Source organism: Falco naumanni, chromosome 18, assembly GCF_017639655.2.
Source record: "Falco naumanni isolate bFalNau1 chromosome 18, bFalNau1.pat, whole genome shotgun sequence".
NCBI lineage: Eukaryota > Metazoa > Chordata > Aves > Falconiformes > Falconidae > Falco > Falco naumanni.
The window spans coordinates 910695-936256 of NC_054071.1; the positions used below are offsets into that span (position 1 = coordinate 910695).

Below are 25562 nucleotides of genomic sequence, written 5' to 3' on the forward strand. Positions count from 1 at the left end.
TTAAGAAGTAGTAAAAATCTAAGCAGTGAACAGGATGGCTTTTGGGATATTAATTTCATGTAATTAAAGCCAATATTTATAAGGCAACACAGACACAGACTCTGTTTCTTATCTATCGTACTTTGCATATCGCAACTGTAAAGACAGGTTTTTTTTTTCCTGGAACGCTAAGCCCTGTAGATATCTGAAAGGCTGGGAGAGAACAGACAAATAAATACACAGGAAAAATCTCTGCAATGACAAAAATGAGAAGTAGTATCAACTTTTCCAATCCTACTGTTAAAAAAGATAACCAGAAAAACAGAGCTAAGTACGCGGACTCCAGCTAAAATAGGAATCCAGAAGTGTCATCGACTTCACCCAGATGTGTACTGCAAAATGGGTAAGTTACACTAGTGAGAAAATGAGCATGAGCTGGTTTGGAAAGGTCCTGTAGTATAGCACTGGTGGCTTCCTTACCATTAAAAGCAACAATACGACCAAGGCAACAACAAACAACAAGTCCAAAACTTACCAGTGTTGCTGTAAGAAGGAAGAGCAGCAAAGCTGATAGCAGTAGAACCACTGATAAAATAATTATGTGGCATTTGAAAGCAGGCAGAATCTAAATAGATACATTCAATGCAGCAAAGTCATCAAAACATCCAAGCTGCTAAGAGCTTCAGAACGGAGAATGACATTAAAGAGATTTTTACCTTTCTGAAAAATGAAAACAAGACTGCATGCTTCTATCAGGGAACTCTCAGAATAGCAAATGTTTTCCACTTGGTTAGTCTAATTAGCACAGTACCGGAAACATTAAATATTGTTTCCTGCCATTCATCTGCAATGCATTCTTGCTTCCTTTTCTATTGTAATCCCATGTTTTCTTAGAATACCCAACTGGTGCAAAACAACAAGTCCAGCTCAAAGGTAACAGCAACAGCCTAAGTATGACCACTGCAGAAGAGGCACCAGGTGGCCAAAAGCACTTCCAGCACCACACTGACCCTTGCTCTCAGAGTGGAGGGCCACCACTGTCACCAACCCCTAGTCTACAAGAGTGCCATCACAGTCACCACCTCGCACAGACATGGACAAGTCACCAGGGTGGTCATCCACAGAACTCTTCTTCCCCTTCCACCTTGTCACTAAACGGCGAGAGGAAAGGCAAAAGCAAGAATTTTCACTACGCTCATTACAGAATACAACCACATATGACCAAGACACTTACAGTGAGAGATTCCTAGCTTAACTAGGAAAAAAACACCCTGTTAAAAAGCTAATAATTAAAAAAATAAACTGAAACATTAATAAGACGACTAATTAATGAAGACAACAGAATAGTTAAGAGTAATGGGTATACAAGAAGGGTGGAAAGAAGCAGCAACACTTAGCCTGTGAATCATGCCTTTTGGATGGGAGGGCTGAGAACAAGAGCAGGAAGGCCATCAGGGTAACTGCAGAGAGACTAAAATACAGTAGAAAAACAAGATGTATGTAATTTTCTCTGCCAGGTGTCCCATCAATCTGGGGGGACTAACTCCTTGGGAAGAGGCAAACGCCCTTCGTTTGTACGGCACGCAGAGCCAAGCACGCCGCGACCATTTGGAAATTCAACGGCTGCAACACAGAGAGCGCGACAGGGATCAACAGGTCCCCCGAGGGAGCCGGCAGGGCCCTCGGGGGAGCCCGGCGCAGTGGCGGCGCGGCGGCAGGCCGGCACCCCCGGGGGGAGGCCGGGCGGGGGCCCAAGGGAGCAACAGGGCGAGGGCAGCCGGGCCGGGGGCCGGAGCTGGAGGCCCTCCCAGCCGGGAGGCGGCCCCGCGGGCCCAGGCCGCCGGCCGAAAGCGGCCGGGGCGCCCAACGGCCCCCCGCCACCCCGGCCGCGGCGCCCAACGGCCCCCCGCCACCCCGGCCCGCGGCGCCCAACGGCCCCCCGCCACCCCGGCCGCGGCGCCCAACGGCCCCCCCGCCACCCCCGGCCGCGGCGCCCAACGGCCCCCCGCCACCCCGGCCGCGGCGCCCAACGGCCCCCCCGCCACCCCGGCCGGGGCGCCCAACGGCCCCCCCGCCACCCCCGGCCGGGGCGCCCAACGGCCCCCCGCCACCCCGGCCGGGGCGCCCAACGGCCCCCCGCCACCCCGGCCGGGGCGCCCAACGGCCCCCCGCCACCCCGGCCGGGGCGCCCAACGGCCCCCCCGCCACCCCGGCCGGGGCGCCCAACGGCCCCCCCGCCACCCCGGCCGGGGCGCCCAACGGCCCCCCGCCACCCCGGCCGGGGCGCCCAACGGCCCCCCGCCACCCCGGCCGCGGCGCCCAACGGCCCCCCGCCACCCCGGCCGCGGCGCCCAACGGCCCCCCGCCACCCCGGCCGCCGGCCGCGGCGCCCAACGGCCCCCCGCCACCCCGGCCGCCGGCCGCGGCGCCCAACGGCCCCCCGCCACCCCGGCCGCCGGCCGCGGCGCCCAACGGCCCCCCGCCACCCCGGCCGCCGGCCGCGGCGCCCAACGGCCCCCCGCCACCCCGGCCGGGGCGCCCAACGGCCCCCCGCCACCCCGGCCGGGGCGCCCAACGGCCCCCCGCCACCCCGGCCGGGGCGCCCAACGGCCCCCCCGCCACCCCGGCCGGGGCGCCCAACGGCCCCCCCGCCACCCCGGCCGCCGGCCGGGGCGCCCAACGGCCCCCCCGCCACCCCGGCCGCCGGCCGGGGCGCCCAACGGCCCCCCGCCACCCCCGGCCGCCGGCCGGGGCGCCCAACGGCCCCCCCGCCACCCCGGCCGCCGGCCGGGGCGCCCAACGGCCCCCCGCCACCCCGGCCGCCGGCCGGGGCGCCCAACGGCCCCCCCGCCACCCCGGCCGCCGGCCGGGGCGCCCAACGGCCCCCCCGCCACCCCCGGCCGCCGGCCGGGGCGCCCAACGGCCCCCCGCCACCCCCGGCCGCCGGCCGGGGCGCCCAACGGCCCCCCGCCACCCCGGCCGCCGGCCGGGGCGCCCAACGGCCCCCCCGCCACCCCGGCCGCCGGCCGGGGCGCCCAACGGCCCCCCCGCCACCCCGGCCGCCGGCCGGGGCGCCCAACGGCCCCCCCGCCACCCCGGCCGCCGGCCGGGGCGCCCAACGGCCCCCCGCCACCCCGGCCGCCGGCCGGGGCGCCCAACGGCCCCCCCGCCACCCCCGGCCGCCGGCCGGGGCGCCCAACGGCCCCCCGCCACCCCGGCCGCCGGCCGGGGCGCCCAACGGCCCCCCCGCCACCCCGGCCGCCGGCCGGGGCGCCCAACGGCCCCCCGCCACCCCGGCCGCCGGCCGGGGCGCCCAACGGCCCCCCGCCACCCCGGCCGCCGGCCGGGGCGCCCAACGGCCCCCCCGCCACCCCGGCCGCCGGCCGGGGCGCCCAACGGCCCCCCGCCACCCCCGGCCGCCGGCCGGGGCGCCCAACGGCCCCCCGCCACCCCGGCCGCCGGCCGGGGCGCCCAACGGCCCCCCCGCCACCCCGGCCGCCGGCCGGGGCGCCCAACGGCCCCCCGCCACCCCGGCCGCCGGCCGGGGCGCCCAACGGCCCCCCGCCACCCCGGCCGCCGGCCGGGGCGCCCAACGGCCCCCCGCCACCCCCGGCCGCCGGCCGGGGCGCCCAACGGCCCCCCGCCACCCCGGCCGCCGGCCGGGGCGCCCAACGGCCCCCCCGCCACCCCGGCCGCCGGCCGGGGCGCCCAACGGCCCCCCCGCCACCCCGGCCGCCGGCCGGGGCGCCCAACGGCCCCCCGCCACCCCGGCCGCCGGCCGGGGCGCCCAACGGCCCCCCGCCACCCCGGCCGCCGGCCGGGGCGCCCAACGGCCCCCCGCCACCCCGGCCGCCGGCCGGGGCGCCCAACGGCCCCCCGCCACCCCGGCCGCCGGCCGGGGCGCCCAACGGCCCCCCCGCCACCCCGGCCGCCGGCCGGGGCGCCCAACGGCCCCCCGCCACCCCGGCCGCCGGCCGGGGCGCCCAACGGCCCCCCGCCACCCCGGCCGCCGGCCGGGGCGCCCAACGGCCCCCCCGCCACCCCGGCCGCCGGCAGCGGCCCGGGGCCCCCCACCGCAGGAGGGCCCGGCGGCGGGGAGGCCTCCCCGGAGGGGCGGGCGGTGCGGCGAGTCCGGCTCCTCCCGCGGCCAGGCCGAGCCGGGCCTCGGGGCCTGAGCGCGGCGGCGAACCCGAGCCCGTGTCCGTGCCGCCCAGGGGTAGGTACCTGGACAGGCTCCTGCAGCACCGTCATCCTGCTCTTCCTGGCCTCCGCCTTCTCCTCCGCCTCCTCCTCGCACAGCCCGGAGCGCAGCAGAGCAGCCCCGGTCCCGCCTCAGCGCGTACCGTGGCAGCGGCGCTGCGCAGCCCGGCCCGTGCTCATTTAAACTCCCAGCGACCGTTACCGGGGCAGGCGGCGGGTAGGGCTGGAACGAGGCCGGCCGCGCGCCGAGTCCGCGCGCCGAGTCCGCGCGAGGCTGGTGACGGAAACACCCGAACCGCTGCCGTAAATACCCGAAGGCCTTGGCGGAAAGAGCCGAGCGCTGACGGAAAACAGCTGGGCAAGCTCCCCTCGGCAGCCAGGCGGAAGCGCCGCGGCTAACGGAGCCGGCCGAGCGGTGACGGAGATAGCCGAGCGGGGCCAGGGCGGTACTCGGCGTCACCGTTCGGTCCGTCACGGCGGGGAGGGCGGTGGCGGCCTCGGGCCCCCAGCGCTGGTAGCTGGCGGGGGCGGTGAGACTCCCGCAGGGCCTGGGGCTCGGTCCTCACAGCGGCTGTGCACCCATGCAAGGTAAAAAGCTGCACTTGTACCCAAAGCCGGTGTCCTGGGCGCAGCGGGGGCCCGCCAGGCCACCCCCCATGGCGCCTTGCCGGGCGTCGCCGGGGCCCTGTCCCCGCGCGGGGGGTCGGCACTGCCCCGGCCCCGGCCCTCGGCCCGGCACCGACAGGGCAGTCCGAGGGGTCACACACGGTGGGGCTGGGAGGGGAGCTCCGGGGGTCGCCCGGCCCAGCCCCTGCTAGAGCAGGCTCTCCTCCAGCAGGCTGCACGGAGCCGCCCGGCGGGTCTGGGTGTCCCCAGAGACGGGGACCCCGCAGCCGCTCTGGGCAGCCTGTCCCAGCGCCCCCTCACCCTCAGGGCAGACAAGGTCTCCCTCACCCGCACCGACATGCTGCCCCCTCCCCTGGCCCGTGCGGGTGCCGCCACCGAAGCCAGGAGTAAGGGGCACCTCGTCATTGCCAGCCACACGCTGGGGCTGTCGGAAGGCGCAGCGTCTGGCACAGGGCGAGTGCTCTTCCTTGCCCAAAAGGACGCAATAAAGATGCACAACTACACTTACAAATACTGACCTACCGATAGCCACCCGCCACTGGCAGAGCCCTGCCTTCTGCAAACCCCTCTGCGGGCGCCCAGTCACACAGCACCACATCAGCACCCGCAACACACCCCCACGCACACGGGTTCTGCTCTGTCGTGCTCCTCCCAGCACCTTTCGAACGTGCACTCCGCTGCCTGAGGGTGGATCCTGGCACTACCAGCCGTGCTGCTGAGCCCTGCACAGAGCACATGCCGGAGCAGGGGGCTGCATCCCCTTACATGAGAATAAAAGCTGCGTGCATGGTGCTTAAGTTTAAAGTTTGTGTGTAGAGCGGGAGGGCTTGGCCTGCCTGCTTCCCTGCTCTCTTTACACATCTTACTCTGCATTTCTGAAAAGCATATTTACAAGTTTGTTATCCCTCCAGTAAATCTGCAGGTGTTTGCTTTCAGGGTGTGAGCAGGTTAGCAAGGAAAGGCAAAGCTTTCTTCAATCCCTGACCTGAAACAACTAACAAAATGGGTCATGGAGCAGTGCTTTCCCCCGGGATAGATACCTGGCTCGCTATCAGGGGTTGACCCGAGTCATTTTGCCAGACACAAACGCTGCAGATGACACGATACAGTGAAGTGTCTGCCTTCCCTAAAGGCCTTTGGCCTCACACGCTGATGATGATGATGGTGATGTGTGCGCACGTGGGTCTGGGGGTCCGAGGGAGCCTTTCAAGGAGCACAGTCTACTTATCATCCTCACCCCAATCTCACTGCCCTGCCAACCACTGCTGATAACTCCTCAGGATGAAAGCTGGCTCCATCTGTCTCTTCCATTTCACAGGGCACAGCACTAACTGCTGACATCCAGACCATCTTTGGTATGAGTGTCTTTCTTATCGCAGCCTGAGAGATACAGCCACAGGCTCTCCTTAGAGCGAGGGGTTACTTTTACCTCTCCTCAGAGTCTTCTGCAACTTCAAGTAAAGCGTCTGAACTATAAAAGGACAGTGTTGACTATTGTCTTGGGACATCTCGATGTATAGATACTCTTCCAGTCCTGAAGTGCAGGTCAGCATGCGGGGCCACTCACTGGTGTCCACAGATGCTTTTTATAAATCTTTGTGGGACTAAAACTGCTTGCTCCTTGGGATCTTCAGCTTTTTCAGAGGAGGAGGCAGGGCATGGAGGCACATATAGAGGTACACAGCTGTAGAGATATAGAGGTATATACAAGTGCATCATTCCAACCTCCTCTGGTACAAATCAGCTCTGCTTTATCCTAAAGAGACAGAACAGGTCCCCAAAACAAAGCATGGCTGGCTGTTACCCCAAGGATGCTTCAAAGACTGGATTTCACAGCCCTCACATTTTTCTCTAGTTCTCTGTCACCTTCCACTGCTTGCTCTCTCTCTGTCTCTTTGCAGGAGTTTCTTTGGTTTTAATTTACAGTGTCATTCCTGTCTGCACAGAAGCTGGCGGCTCAAATGCAAGGCTCGTACTCTGCATGTAGGAGCGACAGTGCAGCTTCTTGGCTTGCCAGAGCAGGAGTATCACAGCTAGCACGGCCCCCAGTCTCTGCTATGGATTTCCTCTGCAAGTTCAGGCAGGTCCCCCGCCTCTCCCCTGCTCAGTTCCTCCCTGCAACAGCACGTTCCTCTGCAGGAGTCAATGCCACAGTAGCGGCAAGGGCAAACGTGACCCTGGAGTGAGTGTGCAGCAAGCAGCGTCCTTTCTCACCCTGTCACCGTTGTGCTTTAACAGGTTAAAGCACTGATAGTGCATTAAAGACATTGAGATGCCCAGATTCTCCCTGATGGAAGCTGTAGAAATACCACAGACAGAAGCTAAAATCTAATCTTGCATCTATAAACAGCTTATGTTGCTTTTTATGAGCATTTGAATCAAACAGTGGGAATTGAAAGCAGCTGTTACTCAGTCACTGCACAGAAACGAGCAAGTGGCAGCTGAAGTCAACCACATTGGAGCACAACACCTTCAATTTCTAGTCAAAGTCACAGAGCGAGGATGTTAGAATAAGCAACAAATCAAAGAAAAATGTTTTCTGCTCCCAGATGTTCTCTGATGGGAGGGCTGAGGTATCTGTCATGAATTATTTACCACTTCTAATGATGCTGTGATGATTTTTTTGCAGGTAAGAATAGGGGGAGAACCACCAGCTTGCATTGCACAGCCCCCAGACAGCTTCTGGCTGCGGACACGCTGTCTGCCTGGAGAGGAACCATCCAGGGAGCCCTGTCCTGACTGGGCTCCATCCCAGGCAGGACACTACCCACACTCCAGGGACCTGCCATCCCATGCCACGAGGGTGGAGGTGGGACCTGGCCCAGAAATACCCATCACTTCCCCGTTTTTCTTCCCCCTTGCTGATTCTTCAGGATTCAACTTCTTGGAAACCAACCTTCAAAACTAGACCTTTGAACCTATCAATGATATAGAAAAAAGAATGGTTTTAATGTTTTCTCTGTTTTTTGGTTTTATTTTTTAAACGGCCTCTGGCCTTTTCTGGCTGGGGCAGGCAGGATGGTGATGGAGGAGAGGTGCCTGCTGGGCTCTCCCGTGACGGGGACAGTGGCAGGGCCAGGCAGGTCCCTCATTGCTCCACGTTGCAGTTCAGCCGGGACCTGGAGGGAACGCTCATGGTGCAGCATGTTGTAGGGTGGGTGAGCTACAGGTCTGAAAAAGGGTTGGGTGTAGGGCAGAGAGGAGGGGAAGAACCTCCCAAGAGCAGGGGCTCTGTTGGACACAACCTGCCCCTCACACTAGCTCCATCGGTAAGACGTGGCCAGACTGCAGCCCAGCTCCTGGCCCCCCACTGAGGCTGGGGTGATGAACAAAGACCCTCACCCCCAAGTCCGAACCCCTCCCTCACATCTCACAGTCACAAAACCTGCCTTTTTCCCCTCTCTGCAGGAACATCCTGCTATCTCTGACAGCTGGTGGTGACTGAGACGTCTCTTCCATCTACCCCCTCAATGAGCAGCCCAAAGCCAAAGGAGTGATACCATGTAAGGGAGGATGGAATGAAGTTTAATGAGCCAAATGTCACAGAAAAAGCCTGAAAAGAATGACCTAAGGTTTAAAGCCAAGTTGCAGATGTCTCATTGTATACCGAGGCTTAGGTGCACGCACGTGGAGGCCAACTCTTCATGGTGGCTCATGCAAAACATCTCTGCAGACGTGTGACATCCAGGGAGCAAGGGACAAACCTTGCTGTTGGCGGCGCTCAGTGGGCTCGGACAGTGCCGAGAGCCTGGGGGACAAGCAGGAGAGAGCTGAACACAGCGGATCTCTGAGATGAGAGTGCTCCTTCCCAGATGAACACAAAATGCCAATAGCTGTAATTCCACACCGTTAAAAACCCGGTGTTACCTGCAGATAGTTTTGCGTAGGATTAAATCTCCCTAGCAGCATTTGCCACCTAACCACCTGTATTGCTGAGCTAATAAACAGGAACCAGAGAGAAGTGGATTAGAAACAAGATAAAAAGGATGCTGAACGTTCAAAGTTCAGGCTTGTGTCAGTCTCTGTTTTACCCTTCTGATGTTTAAAGAAATTTGTATAGAGGGGGCGGATTTTAAAATATTTTAACTTGTGTATTTAGCAGTATCTGCAGGTCATTTTATTTTTCTTGTTTCTTTTTTGTTTTGGCCTTCTGCCTTTCTTACAGCTGAAGAGAGGAGAAAAGTTTAAGAAAAGTAAGTGAGATAACAACACCATAAGACACTGTCTTATGTCAGGGGAGGCTGGAGTAACTCTTAGTAACTTGGATTTTCTGTTAAATTTAATAGATTTCAGAGGGATAGTTCACCCTAAAAGAAAGCTGTTTCTCTGTTTTCCTTAGGCAGACTTAGAGAAACACAAAAAAATTTAACAGGCATCAATGGTACATGGTTCCATATTCTTTCTAATGTTAATGGGAATGTGGATACTTGCTAGTTCAGAAATTTCCTCATTAAGTACTTAGTATTTTCTTAGCGTGAAGCCATCCACTGCTGCAGGTTTTTAAATATTTATTTCCACTGGCTGCTGTTTGATGACCACCTTAGCTCCTGGTGGGTTAGAAAATGTATCGCCATAAGCCACACCAACCTCTTTCCTTCTGAGCAGAGAATCGACACAATTAACCAGACCATGACTGACAGTCACGGGGTTGGAGCTGTCCCCATACATTTTAAATGGCATGAGCTACAAACGAGGTTCGTTATCATGCACACAGCTTTTTGTGCTTTCAGAGCCGGGATTATTCCTGTAGCATTGCGTGGTTGCTTGTGGGGTTTGGGTTTTGGTTCCTCTGCCCCTGGCTGTTATATGCAGCATTTCCAATTTCAGAGTAAGCAGCAGGAGACGCTGATAAGCTCACCTGAAGTTTATTCTTTCAGCCAGACATGATGTGCTTGACAAAAGCTGAGGAGGGAACGAGAAATGAGAGCGTGAGAGGTCAAAACATGCTGTGAGCTGCGGTGGGCAGAGAGGCAGCAGGGGGTACCCTCAGCCCAGGGCACCCCAGGGACGAGACGTGCGCTGCCAGGACTGAGATTTCTCCTTCTGTTTCCACCTTTACAAGCCACCCCAAACCTGGTTAGAGTGATAACAAACCCCTCTTGGAGACGAGCCAGTACCACTATCCCCAGTTTTCTGAGGCCAAGGGAAATGGGTACCCTCTTTTCCTCAATGCCCTCCAGTTTTAGGGGTTCCCAGATTTAACCACCTCCCTGTGCCAGATTTTCACCCTCTTGGAACTGTGAACAATCTGGATCTCCAAATGTTCCCAATTAGCCTCTGCTGCGAAAGATGCTGGCTTTGTTTATTTCTGATAGCTTACAACGAAACAGTGCCAAAACTGGGGATAAAACAGTCTCCAAACCTTTGGAAACATGCTGTCTTCAGCTGTTTTTACTGGAAATCACTGGCACAACCACCTTGTTCCCAACCCCAGCTGACATGTCTCACAGCTCTCCTTGGAGAAGCTTTGCAGGATGGTCTCAGTGATCACCAGTGTCCTTGCAGAGGACACATGTTGCACCCTAAGACAAGACAACTGTGTCCGAGATGGCCCTGACAGGAATCTCTTGCTCCTACCTTCATAGTTGATACAGCCATTGGCATCTTCTTGTCCTGCCATGAGCTGCTCCACCTCGCTTTCTGTCATCTTCTCCCCTGGAGGAGAAGGATGGAGAGGTGAGAAGAAAAGTTCTCAGCCCACCAGCACCTTCCTGTCCTTCTTCCAGAGAGGCAAAGCCACCAGAGGAGGGAAAAGGGGATTTAAAAGGGAGCTGGAGAATGCTGGTGGGAGGTTGTGGAGAGAGGACCAAGGTGCAACGGTTGTCTGATAACTGAGGATGCTCCCCCCAGGGCCAGCCCGTACCCAGTGTGACCAGCACATGGCGCAGCTCGGCTCCCATCACCATGCCATTGCCCTCCTTGTCGAAGACACGCAGCCCTTCCACGAAGTCCTCGAAGGTGCCCTGCTCTTTGTTGCGGGTGAAGTGCTGCAGGATGGGGAGGAAGGTCTCAAAGTCCAGCATCTTTGTGTTCATTTCTGGAAGGGGAGGAGGAGATGGGGTCAGAGATCAACAGCGTTAGGCTGAAGTCAGCCTCTGAGGATCTCCTGGCTAACCTTCCTGGTCTTATTTCCATCTAAGTAAGGGGAGAAGCCCCACAAGTATATTATACTGGAGACTGGAAGATCTATATGAGGAATGAAGTATTAACATCTGGGGACTGCACGCAGACTGCTGAGATCAGCCCCAAATTAAAACCAGCAGGTAGGTCCTCTGTCACCAGGGCAACGCAGCTGCACTGGGACCTGTCAGGTTACACCAGTCTGCACCAGCTCAGGATACGGTCTGCTAAGCATCAATTGCCACCACCCCTGGGTGAGGACCACCTATCCCTTACATCAGCTGTGGTACAGGGAGGGGAGCGAAGGAATTACTCAGGAATGAAGCCTCTCCACATCATTCCCTTCCCAATTCCTTCATCTCATAGGGTTCTTCCTACGGCAGACATAATCCTTCACTTGCTGCCAGGGAGCGCAAGGATTGCTTGTCCCACCCTGTCCTGGCTGCCCCAGTTTGCTGTCACCTTCTGGCTTGGGCTTGCCCAGCACCTTCAGGACCTCTGCGTTGGTGGGGTTGTGGCCAAGCGCCCGCAGGACGTCCCCGCATTGCGCGTAGCTGATCTGCATGGCTCCCGCTGGCGTCCGGTCGAACAGGCTGAAGGCTTCTTTGAACTCTGTGGGACAGAAGAGCTCAGATGTCCCCAGCCTCATCTGCCACCCCACCGAACCAGGTCCTGCCTGGCAGGCAGGGAAGGGATGGGCACGAGCGTGGTGGGTGCCCTCTGCACCCACCGCTGCTGCCCAGGGCAGGCAGCCCGGTGCTGGCAACGAGCTGCTGAGGCTTGCCAGCCTCCTTCAGCAGGCTGCTCAGCTTCTTGAGCAGGTTTTGCCACCCATGTGGAGCTGGCTGGATGACCTGCTGGGATTCCTGCACCACCCCGTGCCAGCTGCAGGTGCAGGCTGCTGTCTCTGCTGCAGGACATCCCTTCGCTCTTCCTTTTTTCCATCCCGGGCTTCCGGGGACCCCTGACCCTCCCCGCTGCTCCTCACGACCCCTGCCTCACCCCCTGGGCTCTGCTGGTGTCCCCCCGGCTCCAGCAGGGCAGGCACAGCACAGTGTGGCTCCTGCTTGGGGGAGGGTGACCATGTCCCCCCTCCGCCCTGCAGAGCGCGTGTCACACCAGCCCTGCGTGGAAGGACACAGATTAATTTCCAAGCCGGTTCCCGTAAATTATCATGCCACGGAGTGTTACATTTTACCCGGAGGAAGGGGGCCTAAATTTGGGACCAGCAAGGACGGCTTTGCTTCTCTGCGTGATGCTTTTCAGCTTCCTGGTCCGTGCTGGAGTCTCTCTAATCCCAATGCTGGCTGCGGGGACAGCCACGCACCTGCGCTGCTCAGAGCCTAGTTGCTGCCTCTTGTTGCAACCCAGAAGATCTTCTACGCTACAACAGGGTCCTCACTGGTGCTGAGGTGCAAAATGTGGGAAACCAGTCCTCCAGGACCGCCCCCACCCCCCACAAGCCCTTACCCTCCTCTGCAGGCAAGTCAAGCTGGTGGCCAGCACCTGCGACCCCAGCTGCCCCGTGCAGGCAGGGACCTGGTGGGTTTCCTGCTGCAGATGCTCTACGTTCTTCTGGATTTCAGCCTCTGCCTGCAGGCCAGCCAGTCCACCAGAGCAGCTGCCTGGCCCAAGCAGGTAACCAGACTTTCCTGCCTGTCCACGTGAGCACTCAGAGCTGTGAGTTTCTTGTCCATGGCGCTAATGAATTCCAAGTTCTGGTCCATCTTCTTCATGATGTCCAGCAACAGTTCATTCAAAGTGGAGCTGCTGCTCCTCCTGCTGTTGGGTGGGATGAGATGATCACCGTCTCTATGTGGTGATGGAGACATCAAGGTCTGGTAGGCATCGCCTTGGGTTTGGTGGGAATCCTGGCGCAGGGCTTCGGATCTGTTACATTTTCTACTTGGCATCCTTATATCTTCTGCTGAGCTTCACCATCCCATGGACCTGTCCCCACGACGTTCTTGTTGTGTCCCTGTAGCCCTGTCCATGGCCCCCCCCCAGCACCTCAGGCTGCTGCTGCTGTCCCACTTGACCTCACAATGGCTCCATCTCCACGAGTGACAGCCGTCATGGGGGACATCACCGCATGTGAGTCCCTGGGCTGAGAGGCACCGCGGCCAGGGTGCTCGGCGGTGTCGCTCCCAGCTGGTGGAGCCACAGGAGCACATCACGCGTGCTGGGACCGCGCTGCAGCTGAAATCCAAATATCTTCACATTTTAACTTGCTCACATTTCCACTGGCTCTTTTTTCTCCTTCCAAAAGCTGGTTTGGGGGCCAAGCCTGCAGGGTACTGCGTCTCCTCCTCCCAGTATCCCCACCGGGGTCTGCCCTCAGATTTGTCCCTTCCCTTATCTATACAGAGGCATTAAAACTGGCCGTGGGGAGATAAGAAAACCCAGCCTCAGCTCAGCCCCTCGGCGCGGGGCTGCCCCTGCATCGCCAGGCTCTGCTCCTCCCACGTGAATCCCAGACTTTGAACTAGGCTGCATCTCTCACCATGAATGGAAAAATACCTTTTCCCTGCCAGGCTCTGGAGCTGGGATTATCCTCTTCAACTGGGGCTCCCCCAGCGCCGAGCAAGGAGCCAGGATGCGTCCACTGCTCCTGCCAGCCCTGAATGTGTCCCAGCTAAACCCCCGCGCTGCCTCCCGCTCCCCACCACCATCGCCCCCTCTCCTGCCTCCTCCCTTCCCACCAGTGCTCTTTCCCATCTCCTTACCAGCTGGTGCTGGTCGGGGACCAGTTTTCCGATTTCGTGCTGGGTAACCTGGCCAGCCCATCCCTCGGGATGAGCAGCCTGCTGGGGGCAAGGGGGTACCCGGACCCTGCTGGGCTTTCCTGCAGGAGGGGATCTGGTGTGTGGGGCCTCGGATCTCGTGTCTGCTGTGAAAAACTGCCTGGAAAAAGGAGCCCACATTTCTGATGCCATGACTGGGGAAGGTGGAGCCTGCACTTACCTTCAATCTGCTCGGCGGTGAACTCAATCTGTCAGAAGAGAACAGAGCCAGGCGTGAGGGCTGTGGTGCCATGGGGGTGGTGAGGGGGCTCTCCCCTGCGTTTGAACCTCTCCCTCCCCTCCGTGCCTGGTGCCCGGGAGCCTTCCTGCCCTCCCTGTGAGCTGGGATCCCTGCGGGAAGCACAACCGGCAGCAGCGTGGCGGGGGGGGGGGGGGGGGGGGGGCGCAGGCAGCAGGGATGCTCAGACCAGGGCCGGGGCTGTTCTGGATGGAAGGGATGGTATTTGAAGGCTTGATGGCTAGTTCAAGTGATTAAACAGCCTCCATGCTGAGCCTGCTCTGGATAACTCTCCTGCCACAGCTCTGGCTTAAAAATGTGGCTGTATCCCGAGGGATCACGGGCAAAGGCTCGCTCCTTGTAGAGACTGGGATAAAAGATGCGCTCACGTGGAGGAGACAATGCAGGCAGCAAACCACTTTAGGATGGAGATGGTGGGTGGCAGAAAAATCTTTGTAGTGCTGCTGGGGCCCCAGCAGAGCGTCTCAGCCAGGAGCTGTGGGGTGTTCAACCCCACGGCCGGGCAGCGGAGCAGCTGCCCAGGGTGGGTGCTGAGCCGGGCTGCACCGGGGAGGATTGAAACTCCCCCTCAGCGAGGTGAGCAGCGCTCCCAGCCCCTGCATCAGTGCAGTCTGATAATGCTCCCCTTCCAGCCCTGGCTCTCAGCCTGGCTAATGCCATTTGTGTGGAGCATCGCATTGCCCGTGCCTGGCAGATGACAGGCACGAAGAAAGAGGGTGACATCTTCATTCCTCACTCACCTTCACGCTCTTAGGGTTGAAGGCAGGCTCCCTGGGTGGCTCCAGGGATGGAGCCAGTTTGGCTGCTTCCTTCTTCGGGTCGGGTTTCTTGAGCGGCATGGCGCCAGGTCTGTGCGGAGATGCAGGGATGAGTCCTGCCCACACAGCAGAGCAGCCGGCCAGAGGGATGAAAGGCAAATCTGCTCCTTGCCTTATATACGGAGCCCTGTCCTCACCGGGGGGGCGGCCAGCTGCTGGAGCAACTGCTACTTACTATAAAAGGAAAAAAACTCAAACCAGAGGGGCCCCAACTTGACAATTGCCCATTGTCATCAGCTCCCGGCAAAGCCACCAGCCACCCCCCCAGCCACAAAAGGGGGGACATCTCCCCCTCCAGCACCTGCGCTGGGTGGGCTGCATGGGGGCTGCTTGCTAAATGATCACTGGAAACCTAAACGTGAACGGCCGCGGGTGCCTGGCAAGAAAATAGCAACACGATGGCTGATAGACCTGCCGCAATACCCCTGGGGAGAAGCGCGTCTGTTTGTAGGAGGCCTGCAAGGGCAGATGCTGCAGAGCCCTTTGTAAGGCCAGGATTTATGAAGTGCCATTCCAAAGAAGCTCAGTCCCCTCTGAACGCCCCCTCCCCAGCCTCGTGCTGGGGGTCTGGTTTGCCCCAGTTGCTCCCCAGGGCTGGGCTTGCGCCCTGGAAAAGGCCACGCTGCGGGCGAGAAGCCGTGCTCACCTCCATCAGGATGGTTAATGAGGGTGATGCAAGCAATGGCTAAAGCCAGGGGTTTCATTCATCAGCTCAGCACCTCTAACAGCCCCGCACCGCTCGTCCCAAGCATCTGAAAACCTGCGGGGCAGAGCAGGTGAGAGGGTCTCCCGACAGCTCCTCTCCAGGCGCTGGGCAGGCTCTGGTGGGAGATGCTCCTACTCTCACCCTCCTCTCCCAACTGTTTGAAGACCTGCAGAAGAGGCAGAAGTCATCAAGGTTCAGCATTCCAGAAAACAGGGCTCAAAGATGACACCAGGACATCCTAAAGCACCAACTTCAGTACAGCCAGATTGCAGCAGAGCACACGAGAAGGAAAGCCCATCCCTAGTTTGCACTGGGGTCCAAAAGCTGGTGTTTTTGTAACACATAAATGGACAAAAAATTATTTACAACAGATGAGAACATCTTCCCTGCTGTGGGGGTGCCGCACAGCCTCATTCCTCTGGCCAGCAGTTGCTTACTCTGGGCTGCAGGGAGGGCTGCAAGCTTCGGGGGGAGCAGGGTCCTGTTGGTCCTGGGGCAAGAGCTGCCAGATCTTGGTGCTGGCTGGAGCCTGAGCCATTATATTTGTACATATGCACGTTCTACATGTATGTATTAAAGTTTTGTTTATACATATGCATGCATATGGAAAACACAGTTATATTTGTGTTTTCAGGTGGCTGAGGCAGGCTGGTTCAGGTCACGTTGTATCACAGCGGCTCAGGCTTGGCATGACCCGGTAGGTCTAATCCTGCTGTTTGGGAGCTGCTGCAGGGCTAGGAGAGGTGGGAACAGAGGTGTCACCAGCTCAGCCCCGTGCTCAGAGCCCTCCCATGCTGCTCAAGGTGGAGGCTGAGCCATCACCAGCTGGGTGACTGGGGTCTTTCAGGAGGAGGGAGCAGCCACAAACTGCTGGGACATTTGCTGTCTGCCATCATCTCACGATTGCTAGTGTGGATTCAGGGAGCTGAGGGGGCTGGATGATGCACCTCCGTGGGTGTCATTCGCAACGATTGCTTTCCAGATCTCGCTATAATATAGCATGTAATTTGGCAAAAAAAACCCAACCCAACGTGTTTTGCTAACTGTAAACTCGGAGCCTGGGTCAGATTTTGCCTGCAGTGGGAATCGCATTGCCCCTGAGCGTTGCTGCACCCCCCCCGCCGCCAGCATCCATCTATGCACCCACCCATCCGACCCTGAAATAACCTCAGCTTCACTCTCTCCTTGCTCCTTGGCAGCTCCTGGCTCGGAAATCAGTGCTCAGAAAAGCCTTCAGAAAACATTAATCCTGCAATTTAACTGCTTGTCCCTTCTCTTGCCCTACGTGCCCACGCCGCATCCCGACGAGCTTGCTGGAGCTGTGGTGCTGCCTGGCAGAGCGATGCTGCTAGGCTGGTGTCAGCACCCACGTGGTGGCTTTGCTCTGGGCAGCGTTTTGGCACCCACGGAGGTGGAAGAAGGTGCCTGGCCACGGATTACACCGGCTAGGGGACAGGCTCCGGGCTTGGCAGCCTGCTCTTCCCTGGGGTCTGGCACCAAGCGTTCGGATTTCAGCCTCATCCCACTAATGACGACCTGCTTGGGGATCAAGGACCCCCTGCTTGGTGCCCCCATTTCCCTGGGAGGTGCTTGGGCTGCTGGGGGGACACAAGGTTTTCAAGCTGGTGGTGGGAGCACCTGAGCATCCGCATCATCCCTAAACGCAGGGGACAGCACTGGGGCCTTGCTGAGGGGATGCAGGCGACAAGGGACGGCTCTGATGGGGACGGCGTCAGCTGTGGTGGGACCAGCAGCTGGCTCAGCCCTAGGTGCTAAAATCCTCTTCATTCAAGGCAGATTCCTCTTCTCTTTTCAGAAAGTTCTCTCACTGCCTGGTGGCTCATTTTTAAGCTGTCACAGCATCCCCCCAGCGCTCCAGCACTGCTCAGTCCCCTCCAGCCCCAGACTGGTCCCAAGGAGCTGAAGGAAGGTGGGAAAAATCCCAGTGAGGTGGCTGGAGGTAGGGAGGCAGGGTGTGCAAGCACTTGAGGTCACCTCGACACTGATGCTCCTGAGGTGGGATGGCTTTCAGGCAGATGCCAGTTTAACCCTTTTCCTTCTCTCAGGGTTGGGGCGTGCTAAGGGCTAAGCCATCAGGTGGGACCTGATGGCCCAGGACCGCCTGGCCCTGCCACTTCGGCTCATCCCGTCCACAGGCTGCAGGAGGTGCCCAGCGGGGTGGGAGCTCCATGCTGCCAGCACCATCCCTCTAACCCCGGCACAGCCACCAGCCCCGCGCCGCAGTGAGTTGTGCAGCAAGGCCCTTTTGCAAAGCAAACACACAAAGGCAGCAGGATGCTGGTCCCAGTGGGAAGTGGGACTGATCCCAGTACGTCTCCCCAAAACATGCCCCAATCCCGAGAGAAGGAAAAGGGTTAAACTGGCATCTGCCTGAAAGCCATCCCACCTCAGGAGCATCAGGGTCGAGGTGACGCTCAAGTGCTCGCACATCCTGCCTCCCTACCTCCAGCCACCTCACTGGGATTTTTCCCACCTTCCTTCAGCTCTTTGAGACCAGTCTGGGGCTGGAGGGGACTGAGCAGTGCTGGGGCACTGGGGGGATGCTGTGACAGTTGAAAAATGAGCCACCAGGCAGTGAGAGAATTTTCTGAAAAGAGAAGAGGAATCTGCCTTGAATGAAGAGGATTTTAGCACCTAGGGCTGAGCCAACAAACCTCTGCCATCCCCATCTGAACGGGGATTGTTTGCACATGCGGCAGGAGCTGCTTAAAGCAGGCGAGACACAGAGGGTGAATAGGAGCAAGCATGGGGGGGGAAGAACCCCCCCTGCCTAGCAAGCCTGCCAGCAGATCCCTGTAGCGCTGCCGGGGCAGTGCCCACCAGGGCAGGGGGTTCACCCCAGGGTGCTGCCAGGGACGGGCTGTGCCCCCACCGCCACCTCGCCCCGACGGGGAGGGCAGCTGGGAAGGTGCTCCCAGAAGATGCTCTGTCCTGCTGAACACCCCAGCCCTCTCCACCGCCCGCGGCCTCGGGCTGGCAGCGACTGGGGCTGTGCAGACAGCTTGTCCCCAGGCAAGGACTTTGCTCCCGCCAGCTCGCCGTCCCTGAGGTCCCCGTCCCAGTGATACGGTGGGACCATGGAGACATCCATCCCCGTGGGAGGTACCACGGCGGCCCTCCTCTGCTGCTGCCTCCTGAGCTCTGCGTGGGCTTTGGTAAGTCTGCGTGGCCCTATGGGTTCCTCTGGTCCCTCTCCTGGCTTTAAATACTGCTATTTGTGCCACCTGCTCCGGTCGGGGCCATGTGTCCCCCTGCTGCACGTCCTGCTCCGCAGAGGTGCTGAGCAGGGGCCGGGTGGGAGGGCAGGGGCTCTCCGCTCCTGCTAAAATGTCTCCAGCAGCCGCCGCGCCGCCACGATGTAACGGCTTTTCCATTTCTTGGAAGCATCCAGGGCAAGGCTGGCAGCCTCAGAGGCGCTGGGGGAGCAGAAAGCGCGGGGCGATTCATGGTGGTGCAGGCGAGGCTGGGGGCGTGTGGCAGGGGCAGAGCTGGGTGCACCCGGGTGCATCTCCCAGAGCTGTGCCCCCACCCTGCTGATGCAGCCCCAGGACCCTCACTCCTGCCCTATGCCCCTCACCAGCCACCCCCACACACCCCCTCCCCCCGGCTCGGATGCTTTTGGGAAAAGCGCAAGTGAGCGCTCAGGATCTCCTCTCTGGGGCAGGATTTGGCCGCGCTCACCTGCAGGCAGCCCAGGACATGACCCCGCTGCGTCCCAGCTCCTTTCCACTTCCAAAGCTGTTTCCTCATCCTGGCTCCCAACTCCTTCCAGCATCCCAGCCCAACAGATGATTGCACGTGCGGTGTGACCAGGAGCTGCAGGCGCTGCAGGCTGCACCCGTCTGCATCGTGCAGCTCCCGGCACTGGGCACCTGCTTTCTGCTGCAGGCCGGGGTGCCGGACCCGGCCTGGGGTGCTCGGGGGGCAACGGGCACATCCAGCGCTGCTGGCAGAAGCCCAGCGTACCGCTGGTTTCTGGCACAGAGCTGCGCAGGGACGTGCATTTTTTAACCGCTCAGGGACAGGTGGGAGGGCGGCTTGCGGTCGGCCCCAGCCTTGCAAGAGGGAGCAGAGAGAGCAGGACGGGGGGCAGTGCTTTTCTCTTCCCCGTGTCCTTCGAATCTACCCCGAGCCACGGAAGCTGGACTCGCCCGGGGAGGGCTGGGGGAGCACAGCCGTGCCACGCGCATCCACTTCCACATGTGCTCCTGTCCCCCTGCCCGTGGCTGCGCTGGTTTCACTCTCGCTCCTTGCCCCAGGGATGGTCCTGCTCAATGGTGAGACCCCCACGCTGCGGGGCTGGGCAGAGCGTTGGTCCCGCATCAGGAGATGACGTTCCTCTGTCGGCCCCTGAGCCCTCGTGATGTCGGATCTGGTGCTGATTACCTGGATGCGGGGGTTGTGCGGGGAGCGCTGGGTCTTTTGCGGCAGCAGAAGCGACATGGGTCCTGCTCTGGGTTGGGAAGCGTTTGTGGGTGTCCTCATCTGCCACCTTCGGGGTGGCACGGAGCAGCTTCGCTCCCAGCTCCTGGATCCCAGATCCCAGCCGCGGGTGGCTCATGTCACTGAGCAGACGGTGGCAGCTCTCTGGGGACATGGGGGTCACCAGGGTGGGCCGAGGTCTCCCGGGGAGGGTTAATCTCTAAACTGTGAGCACGAAGAAGAGACCCAAGGCGAGCTGCTGGCTGGCACGGCTGGCCTGACCACTTCAGTTCTGTCTTGGCAGGTCGACCCTGATGATGTTCTCACAAAAGAAGAGCAGATCTATCTCCTGGTGGAAGCTAAGGAGAAATGTCAGAGAGACATAAAAGCCCAACTGGAGAAGATCAAAGGTAGTGTCCCTGCCCCGCACATGGGTCAGCCAGCCCCGGTAGAGCTGGCTGTGCCACGGGAAATGCTGTGCCATCCGATGGGCGCGGGATGGGGCCAGGGACACTCAGCTCCTGAGGGTTTGTGGAGCTCCCGCCATCCTGGCTGCTCTGGGCGCAATTAGGTGCTGATCAGATCATCACCCTGATTAGTCAGCACTGCTCTCCAGACTGCCCCAGGCACAGGGCAAACCAGAGCGGTGGAGAGGCCTTGGCTGCCCCAGAAGAGGTGGGATGTGATGGGACGTGTCCTTCTCCCCGGTCCCTCTGCTCCGCAGGCTGGGGGGGTTCGCATGGCAGCACGTTCTCCTTGCCCTGGCCACCCTCGGGGAGGCTGGTGGCGTGCCATGGCCCAGTCTGGGGACATGAGATGTGTCTTTGTTGTTGGCCAGACACCAGCTGCCTCCCCGAGTGGGACGGGATCATCTGCTGGCCCGAGGGCTCCCCCAGCCAGGAGGTGTCGGTGCCCTGCCCCGACTACATCTATGACTTCAACCATAACGGTGAGTGCTTGCACCCGGGCAGGGAGCGACCTCGCCTGGGTGCCAGCGGGGACGTGTCCAGGCTTCCCATGGTCCTTCGGCTGCCACAGCGCGCGTTGCCTTCGCAGGTCATGCCTACAGGTACTGCAGCGCCTCCGGGACCTGGGCCACGGCCCTCAGCATCAACAGGACCTGGGCCAATTACACCGAGTGTGCTCTGCTCTTCTCCTCCGAGAGCCGGAGCCGTGAGAAGGTGACCTTCCTTGCTGGGAAAAGGGGTCGGGATGGGGACCAGGGAAGCGTGCAGCAAAGCCCAGGGAACTGCTGGGAGCAGGGGGCTCTTCCCCCGCCGCTCCTCAAACAAGCCCTGCTCCCGCCGTGCCCTCAGCCTGGGGGGGCTGGGCTGCGGGGGGGTTGTGGAGCTCAGCCCTTCTCTTCCAGGCGGTGTTTGACCGCCTGCACCTGATGTACACCATCGGCTACTCCATCTCCCTGGCCTCCCTCATTGTCGCCGTCTGCATCCTCTCGTACTTCAAGTAAGGAGAAGCCCCATCCCCATTCCCGCATGCGGGAGAGTCACCCTCGCCCCCTCCCTGAGGGGGAGCAGCCCCCGAGGGAACAGGCACCGGCCCCAACCCCCAGCACGAACATCAGCCATTTCCCAAAGCCCCAAACACCCCCGTGTGACCGGCTCCCCGCCCGCGCCACCCTGCCCTTGAAGGTGTCAACAGCCCACTTGCCCCCAGACCCGGCCCCTGTGCCCGCGGGAGGGCTGCCACCTTGGAGCCACCTTCGGTGGGACCCCCGTGCCCCAGCCCACGCGCGATGAGCTTGTCAGGCAGCCGGGGCTGGGCTCACGTCACTCCTCCTCTCCGCAGGCGCCTGCACTGCACGCGCAACTACATCCACGTCCACCTCTTCACCTCCTTCATCTGCCGGGCGGCCAGCATCTTCGTGAAGGACATGGTGCTCTACTCGGGCACGCTGGCCAGCACGGCGGAGAAGATGCGGGAGGATGACTTCAAGGCAGAAATGGGTCCCTCAGCAGGACAACGGAGCCACCTGGCACGTGGCATGCCGAGACCAGGGGCAGGATCAGGGGAAAAGGGGATTTGGGAGCCCTGGTGCAAGGGGATGCACTCGGGACCCTCCCGGGTCGGGGCTGCAGTGCTCGGGGCGATGCCGCCGGGGAGGGATGAAGGGCCGTCCCAGCTCTGCCAGCTTACCCCGCCCCGGTGCCACAGCAGGGACCAGAGCCGCAGGGGACATCGGGCTCACCGCCTGCCCCAGCTCAGGGTGCCCTGGTGTGGGAAACGCCATCCCTAGGGAAAGATCTAGGGCGCCTGCTCTGCCTGATGCTGGAACATCCCAGGGGAGATGCAGCTCCCTGCCAGAGGGGAACGCGAGCCACACAGGGGACACAGCTTGGCCAGAGGGCAAAAGCCACCAGGTTTCGTTTCCAGGGGCCAGCCTGAGATGGGCCCCTCTCTGCACGTCCGCAGGTTGGCTGCAAGGTGGTGGTGACGCTCTTCCTCTATTTTCTGGCCACCAACCACTACTGGATCCTGGTGGAAGGTCTCTACCTGCACAGCCTGATCTTCATGGCCTACCTCTCCAACAAGAACTACCTGTGGCTCCTCATCATCATTGGCTGGGGTAAGCACGGACCCCAACCCAATGCTATGGCCACTGTGACCAGCTGGGAGCCGTGGCCTCAGCCGTGGCTGCATGGCACCGAGCGCCCAGGGAAGGGCACTGGGATGCAGACCAGCTGCAAACGCGATGCTTCACCCAAGCTCCTCACTCTGGTTCCAACCTCTCCAGGTCTCCCCGCCGTGTTTGTGTCTGTCTGGGCCAGCGTCAGGGCCTCCCTGGCAGATACACAGTACGTAGGTCCCCCTCCTCTGGTGGTCCCTTGGGGAGGGAACGACGGGCTGCAAATGCTAGCAAATATCTGTGGGCACCAGAATTGTGAAAACGAAAATTTTCCAAAAAAACCAAGAGGGGTGAACACACGTACAGGTTTGTTCATAAAATTGTCCACAATCCAGACCAATAGTTGTTTTGTTCTGGATTTGGGAGGCAGATGGATGTGGGTTTACACCATAAAATTAACCAATAAAAAGTGCAAAGATGAAAGCTAAAGGACATGTTCTAAAATTAAGCATTTTAAAGGGAGAAAGGCCACCAAACATACAGCAGGAGTTTTAGATGAGTTGGCCAAGGAGTCCTTGGGAACATTAATGCTAATTTAAAACTGATTTGCAGCTTCATGATGGTTATGAAAGCTTGTAGCACGGCTGCTGGTGGGTCAAGATTTACACAAACTCCACAAAGGGAGCACAGGGTAGGAGGACGGGATGCTGGCTGGCGGGCGCAGGGAGCCATCAGCCAGCAATTTTCCTTACCAGTGATTTCAGGTTTCTCAAACTGTTTCTTTAACGGTCTCTTCAGGTGCTGGGACCTCAGCGCAGGGAATGTGAAGTGGATTTATCAGGTCCCCATCTTGGCTGCCATTGTGGTAAGAATCCTGTGGCTGAATCTCCCAATCCTTTTTGGGGAAAGGGGATGGATAGAGACCCAGAGCTGTTCGCTTGTGGCCACTGGCACTGCGTCCCCAGCCACCCTGGCACCCAGGGAGGGCCCACATGATGCAGAAGGGTCCAGGGGCATCGGTCCCTCCTGGCTCCGACCGCAGCATCACCCCCATGTCCCTGCCTGCAGCTCACCCAGAACTGCCTGTCCTCGTCCCAGGGGGCTGCTCGGGGAGACCCAAGGTCACTGTGGGTGACAAAACCACAGCAGGTGTTTGTCGGTAGGTGAACTTCTTCCTCTTCCTCAACATCATCCGGGTGCTGGCTGCCAAGCTCTGGGAGACGAACACGGGGAAGCTGGACCCCCGGCAGCAGTACAGGCGAGTGCTGGCAGCGCCAAACCATGCCCCGGCCCTGCTCCGGCTCCTTTCTGCCCGTTTAGCCAAGACGGCTCCCGGGGGGCTGGGAGCGAAGGGCAGAGGTGCGGGAGCGGCTGTGGGAGCGAGGGAGGGTGGCAGGACGGTGGCAGCCAGCGCTTCTGGCAGCGCGGTTTGACCGAAACAGCCGGCTCAGGCACTCAGGCTCTGCCTGCTTCCTCCTCCAAGCTGGACACCATGCGGTTAGCTACACACCAACCAGCTGCAGCAGCAGCAGCTGAAGCGACTGCCCTCTTTGCCAGGATGCTCACGGCGTCTGCCAGGGGGCTGGGGGCTCCTGGCAGCCCCGGCTCACGGCGTTCCTCCTCTCAGGAAGCTGCTGAAGTCCACACTGGTGCTGATGCCGCTTTTTGGAGTCCACTACGTGGTGTTCATGGCCATGCCCTACACCGAGGTCTCCGGGATCCTGTGGCAGATCCAGATGCATTATGAGATGCTCTTTAACTCCTCTCAGGTGTGTGGACATGGGGCTGCTTGCCTGCTCCGAACACCGAGCGATGCTCATGCCAGGAGGGGGAGGGACGTGTACAGCATCCCAGCTCGGGACTCACGCTCCACCTCTCTCTTTTGGCAGGGTTTCTTTGTGGCTTTCATCTACTGCTTCTGCAATGGGGAGGTAAGTTCAGTGTGAGCAGCTGAGCTCCCTGTTCCAGCCCCTTTAGGGTCGGGGAAGTCTGCCCGCAGACCCCAGGCTGGGATAACCAGAGGGAAACACTCAGATCCATCCCTCTTGGTAGGGTTTGGAAGGGGAAAAAATCACTAGGAGTGAAAGCCATGGGGAAGGGACGGGATCCCTGTTTCCCCAGGCCCCAGCAGCCACCTCTGGTCTCTCCCTCAGGTGCAGGCGGAGATTAAGAAAGCCCACTTTCGGAGAAGCCTGGCCCTGGACTTCAAGCAGAAGGCGCGTGCCAACGGTGCGGCAGGGAGCTGCTGCTACGCTGGGCTGGCCTCCCACGCCACCGCCAGCATCAGCACGAGCCTTGCCGGGCGAGGGGCAGGGAGCACACAGCAGCGGGGGCTGCTGCCCCCCGCCCGGGCCAGCCTGCCCGGCTACATCCCTGGCTCCTTTGCCTCAGGTCATTTTTTGCCCTGTCTGACCCAGGAGATGAGCCAGAAAACCTGTGGGGAAAACACAGGCGACTTCACAGAGCTGAACCAGCGTCACCCCAACCTAAAGAGCGAGCTGGAGACCATGCTATAAAGCCAAAGGCAGGTTTCCCGGCGGGATACCCAGCTGTGTCTGGAAAGATGCTGCTTGTCACGCTTTGGGCTCCTTTGACACTTGCATGGACAGCTGGGGTTGGGGACAGTCACTGGGCCACCGCAGCTCCTGCTCCCTCACGGCCGCTGTGCAAAGGGACCACGTGCTCTTGCCCCTTCTACCACCCGGCCGAGCAGCCAGCTCCACACCTCATTTCCTTCCACACACGTGCGAGCGATGCCTGTGCATGCAAGGCCTGGAATCATCACCAGGAAGCAACCCTCCCTGCTCAGTCTCACCTCCAAAGTCTGGAAAGCGACTCAGCTCCAGCACTACGAACAGTGCTGTGCCTGGGGCTGGCAGAGCATGCACTGCCCGCAGAGCTGCCCTGCAGCTCACCCTGCCCTTGCACCTTCGCGCAGCTCATGGATATTGCGAAGCCCAACGTGCAGCGCCCAGCCACAAGCAGGGAGCGCGAGACACTGGGACGCGACGGGCTCAGGGAGGCAGGCCGAGCTTTAGAGCTC

At 60.3% G+C, this 25562-nt stretch overlaps 3 protein-coding genes and 1 long non-coding RNA gene across 7 annotated transcripts in view; 2 read left to right on the plus strand and 2 right to left on the minus strand.

Annotated features, from left to right (window-relative positions):
- CDC27 (cell division cycle 27) overlaps positions 1–4468 on the minus strand; it is a 34289-nt gene extending 29821 nt beyond the window's left edge. For 2 of the 4 annotated variants that reach the window (XM_040617380.1, XM_040617381.1), the window contains exon 1: positions 4204–4467. In XM_040617380.1, the coding sequence (XP_040473314.1) occupies positions 4204–4230 (27 nt within the window). In that variant the 5' untranslated portion in view covers positions 4231–4467. Of the gene's footprint in view, positions 1–4203 lie in introns of all 4 variants that reach the window. The other 2 variants (XM_040617379.1, XM_040617382.1) reach the window with 2 other exon arrangements.
- A 166-nt stretch (positions 4469–4634) lies between these two features.
- On the plus strand, positions 4635–7762 carry LOC121098888. Its single transcript, XR_005831365.1, has 2 exons — positions 4635–4767; positions 7436–7762. It is a non-coding gene; the product is annotated as an uncharacterized LOC121098888 (long non-coding RNA).
- A 585-nt stretch (positions 7763–8347) lies between these two features.
- Positions 8348–14828, minus strand: LOC121098886 (myosin light chain, embryonic). Its single transcript, XM_040617378.1, has 7 exons — positions 14709–14828; positions 13891–13918; positions 11389–11538; positions 10670–10843; positions 10384–10461; positions 9665–9708; positions 8348–8554 (listed from the first exon to the last, which is right to left on the minus strand). The coding sequence occupies exons 1-6, from the start codon at positions 14805–14807 to the stop codon at positions 9680–9682; spliced, it is 558 nt and encodes a 185-aa protein (XP_040473312.1). The 5' UTR covers positions 14808–14828; the 3' UTR covers positions 8348–8554; positions 9665–9679.
- Positions 14829–18447: 3619 nt separating this feature from the next.
- LOC121099102 (parathyroid hormone/parathyroid hormone-related peptide receptor-like) lies at positions 18448–25035 on the plus strand. Its single transcript, XM_040617749.1, has 13 exons — positions 18448–18668; positions 20240–20345; positions 20774–20884; positions 20992–21116; positions 21305–21399; positions 21742–21928; positions 22366–22519; positions 22688–22748; positions 23318–23384; positions 23683–23777; positions 24147–24288; positions 24409–24450; positions 24673–25035. Exons 1-13 carry the CDS (start codon positions 18591–18593, stop codon positions 25033–25035), a joined length of 1626 nt encoding a protein of 541 aa, XP_040473683.1. The 5' UTR covers positions 18448–18590.
- The last annotated feature ends 527 nt before the right edge of the window (positions 25036–25562 follow it).

What these genes read in the sequence shown, in the direction of transcription:
- LOC121098886 (XM_040617378.1), bottom strand. Translation starts at nt 14,807, where the DNA reads ATGCCGCTCAAGAAACCCGACCCGAAGAAGGAAGCAGCCAAACTGGCT. An exon ending in CACCGCCGAGCAGATTGAAG is followed by an intron (nt 11,539 to 13,890) that starts GTAAGTGCAGGC and finishes TCTGTCCCACAG; the next exon opens with AGTTCAAAGAAGCCTTCAGC. An exon ending in CCATGTGCTGGTCACACTGG is followed by an intron (nt 10,462 to 10,669) that starts GTACGGGCTGGC and finishes CTTCTCCTCCAG; the next exon opens with GGGAGAAGATGACAGAAAGC.
- LOC121099102 (XM_040617749.1), top strand. Translation starts at nt 18,591, where the DNA reads ATGGAGACATCCATCCCCGTGGGAGGTACCACGGCGGCCCTCCTCTGC. An exon ending in TGAGCTCTGCGTGGGCTTTG is followed by an intron (nt 18,669 to 20,239) that starts GTAAGTCTGCGT and finishes CTGTCTTGGCAG; the next exon opens with GTCGACCCTGATGATGTTCT. An exon ending in AGAGCCGGAGCCGTGAGAAG is followed by an intron (nt 21,117 to 21,304) that starts GTGACCTTCCTT and finishes CTTCTCTTCCAG; the next exon opens with GCGGTGTTTGACCGCCTGCA.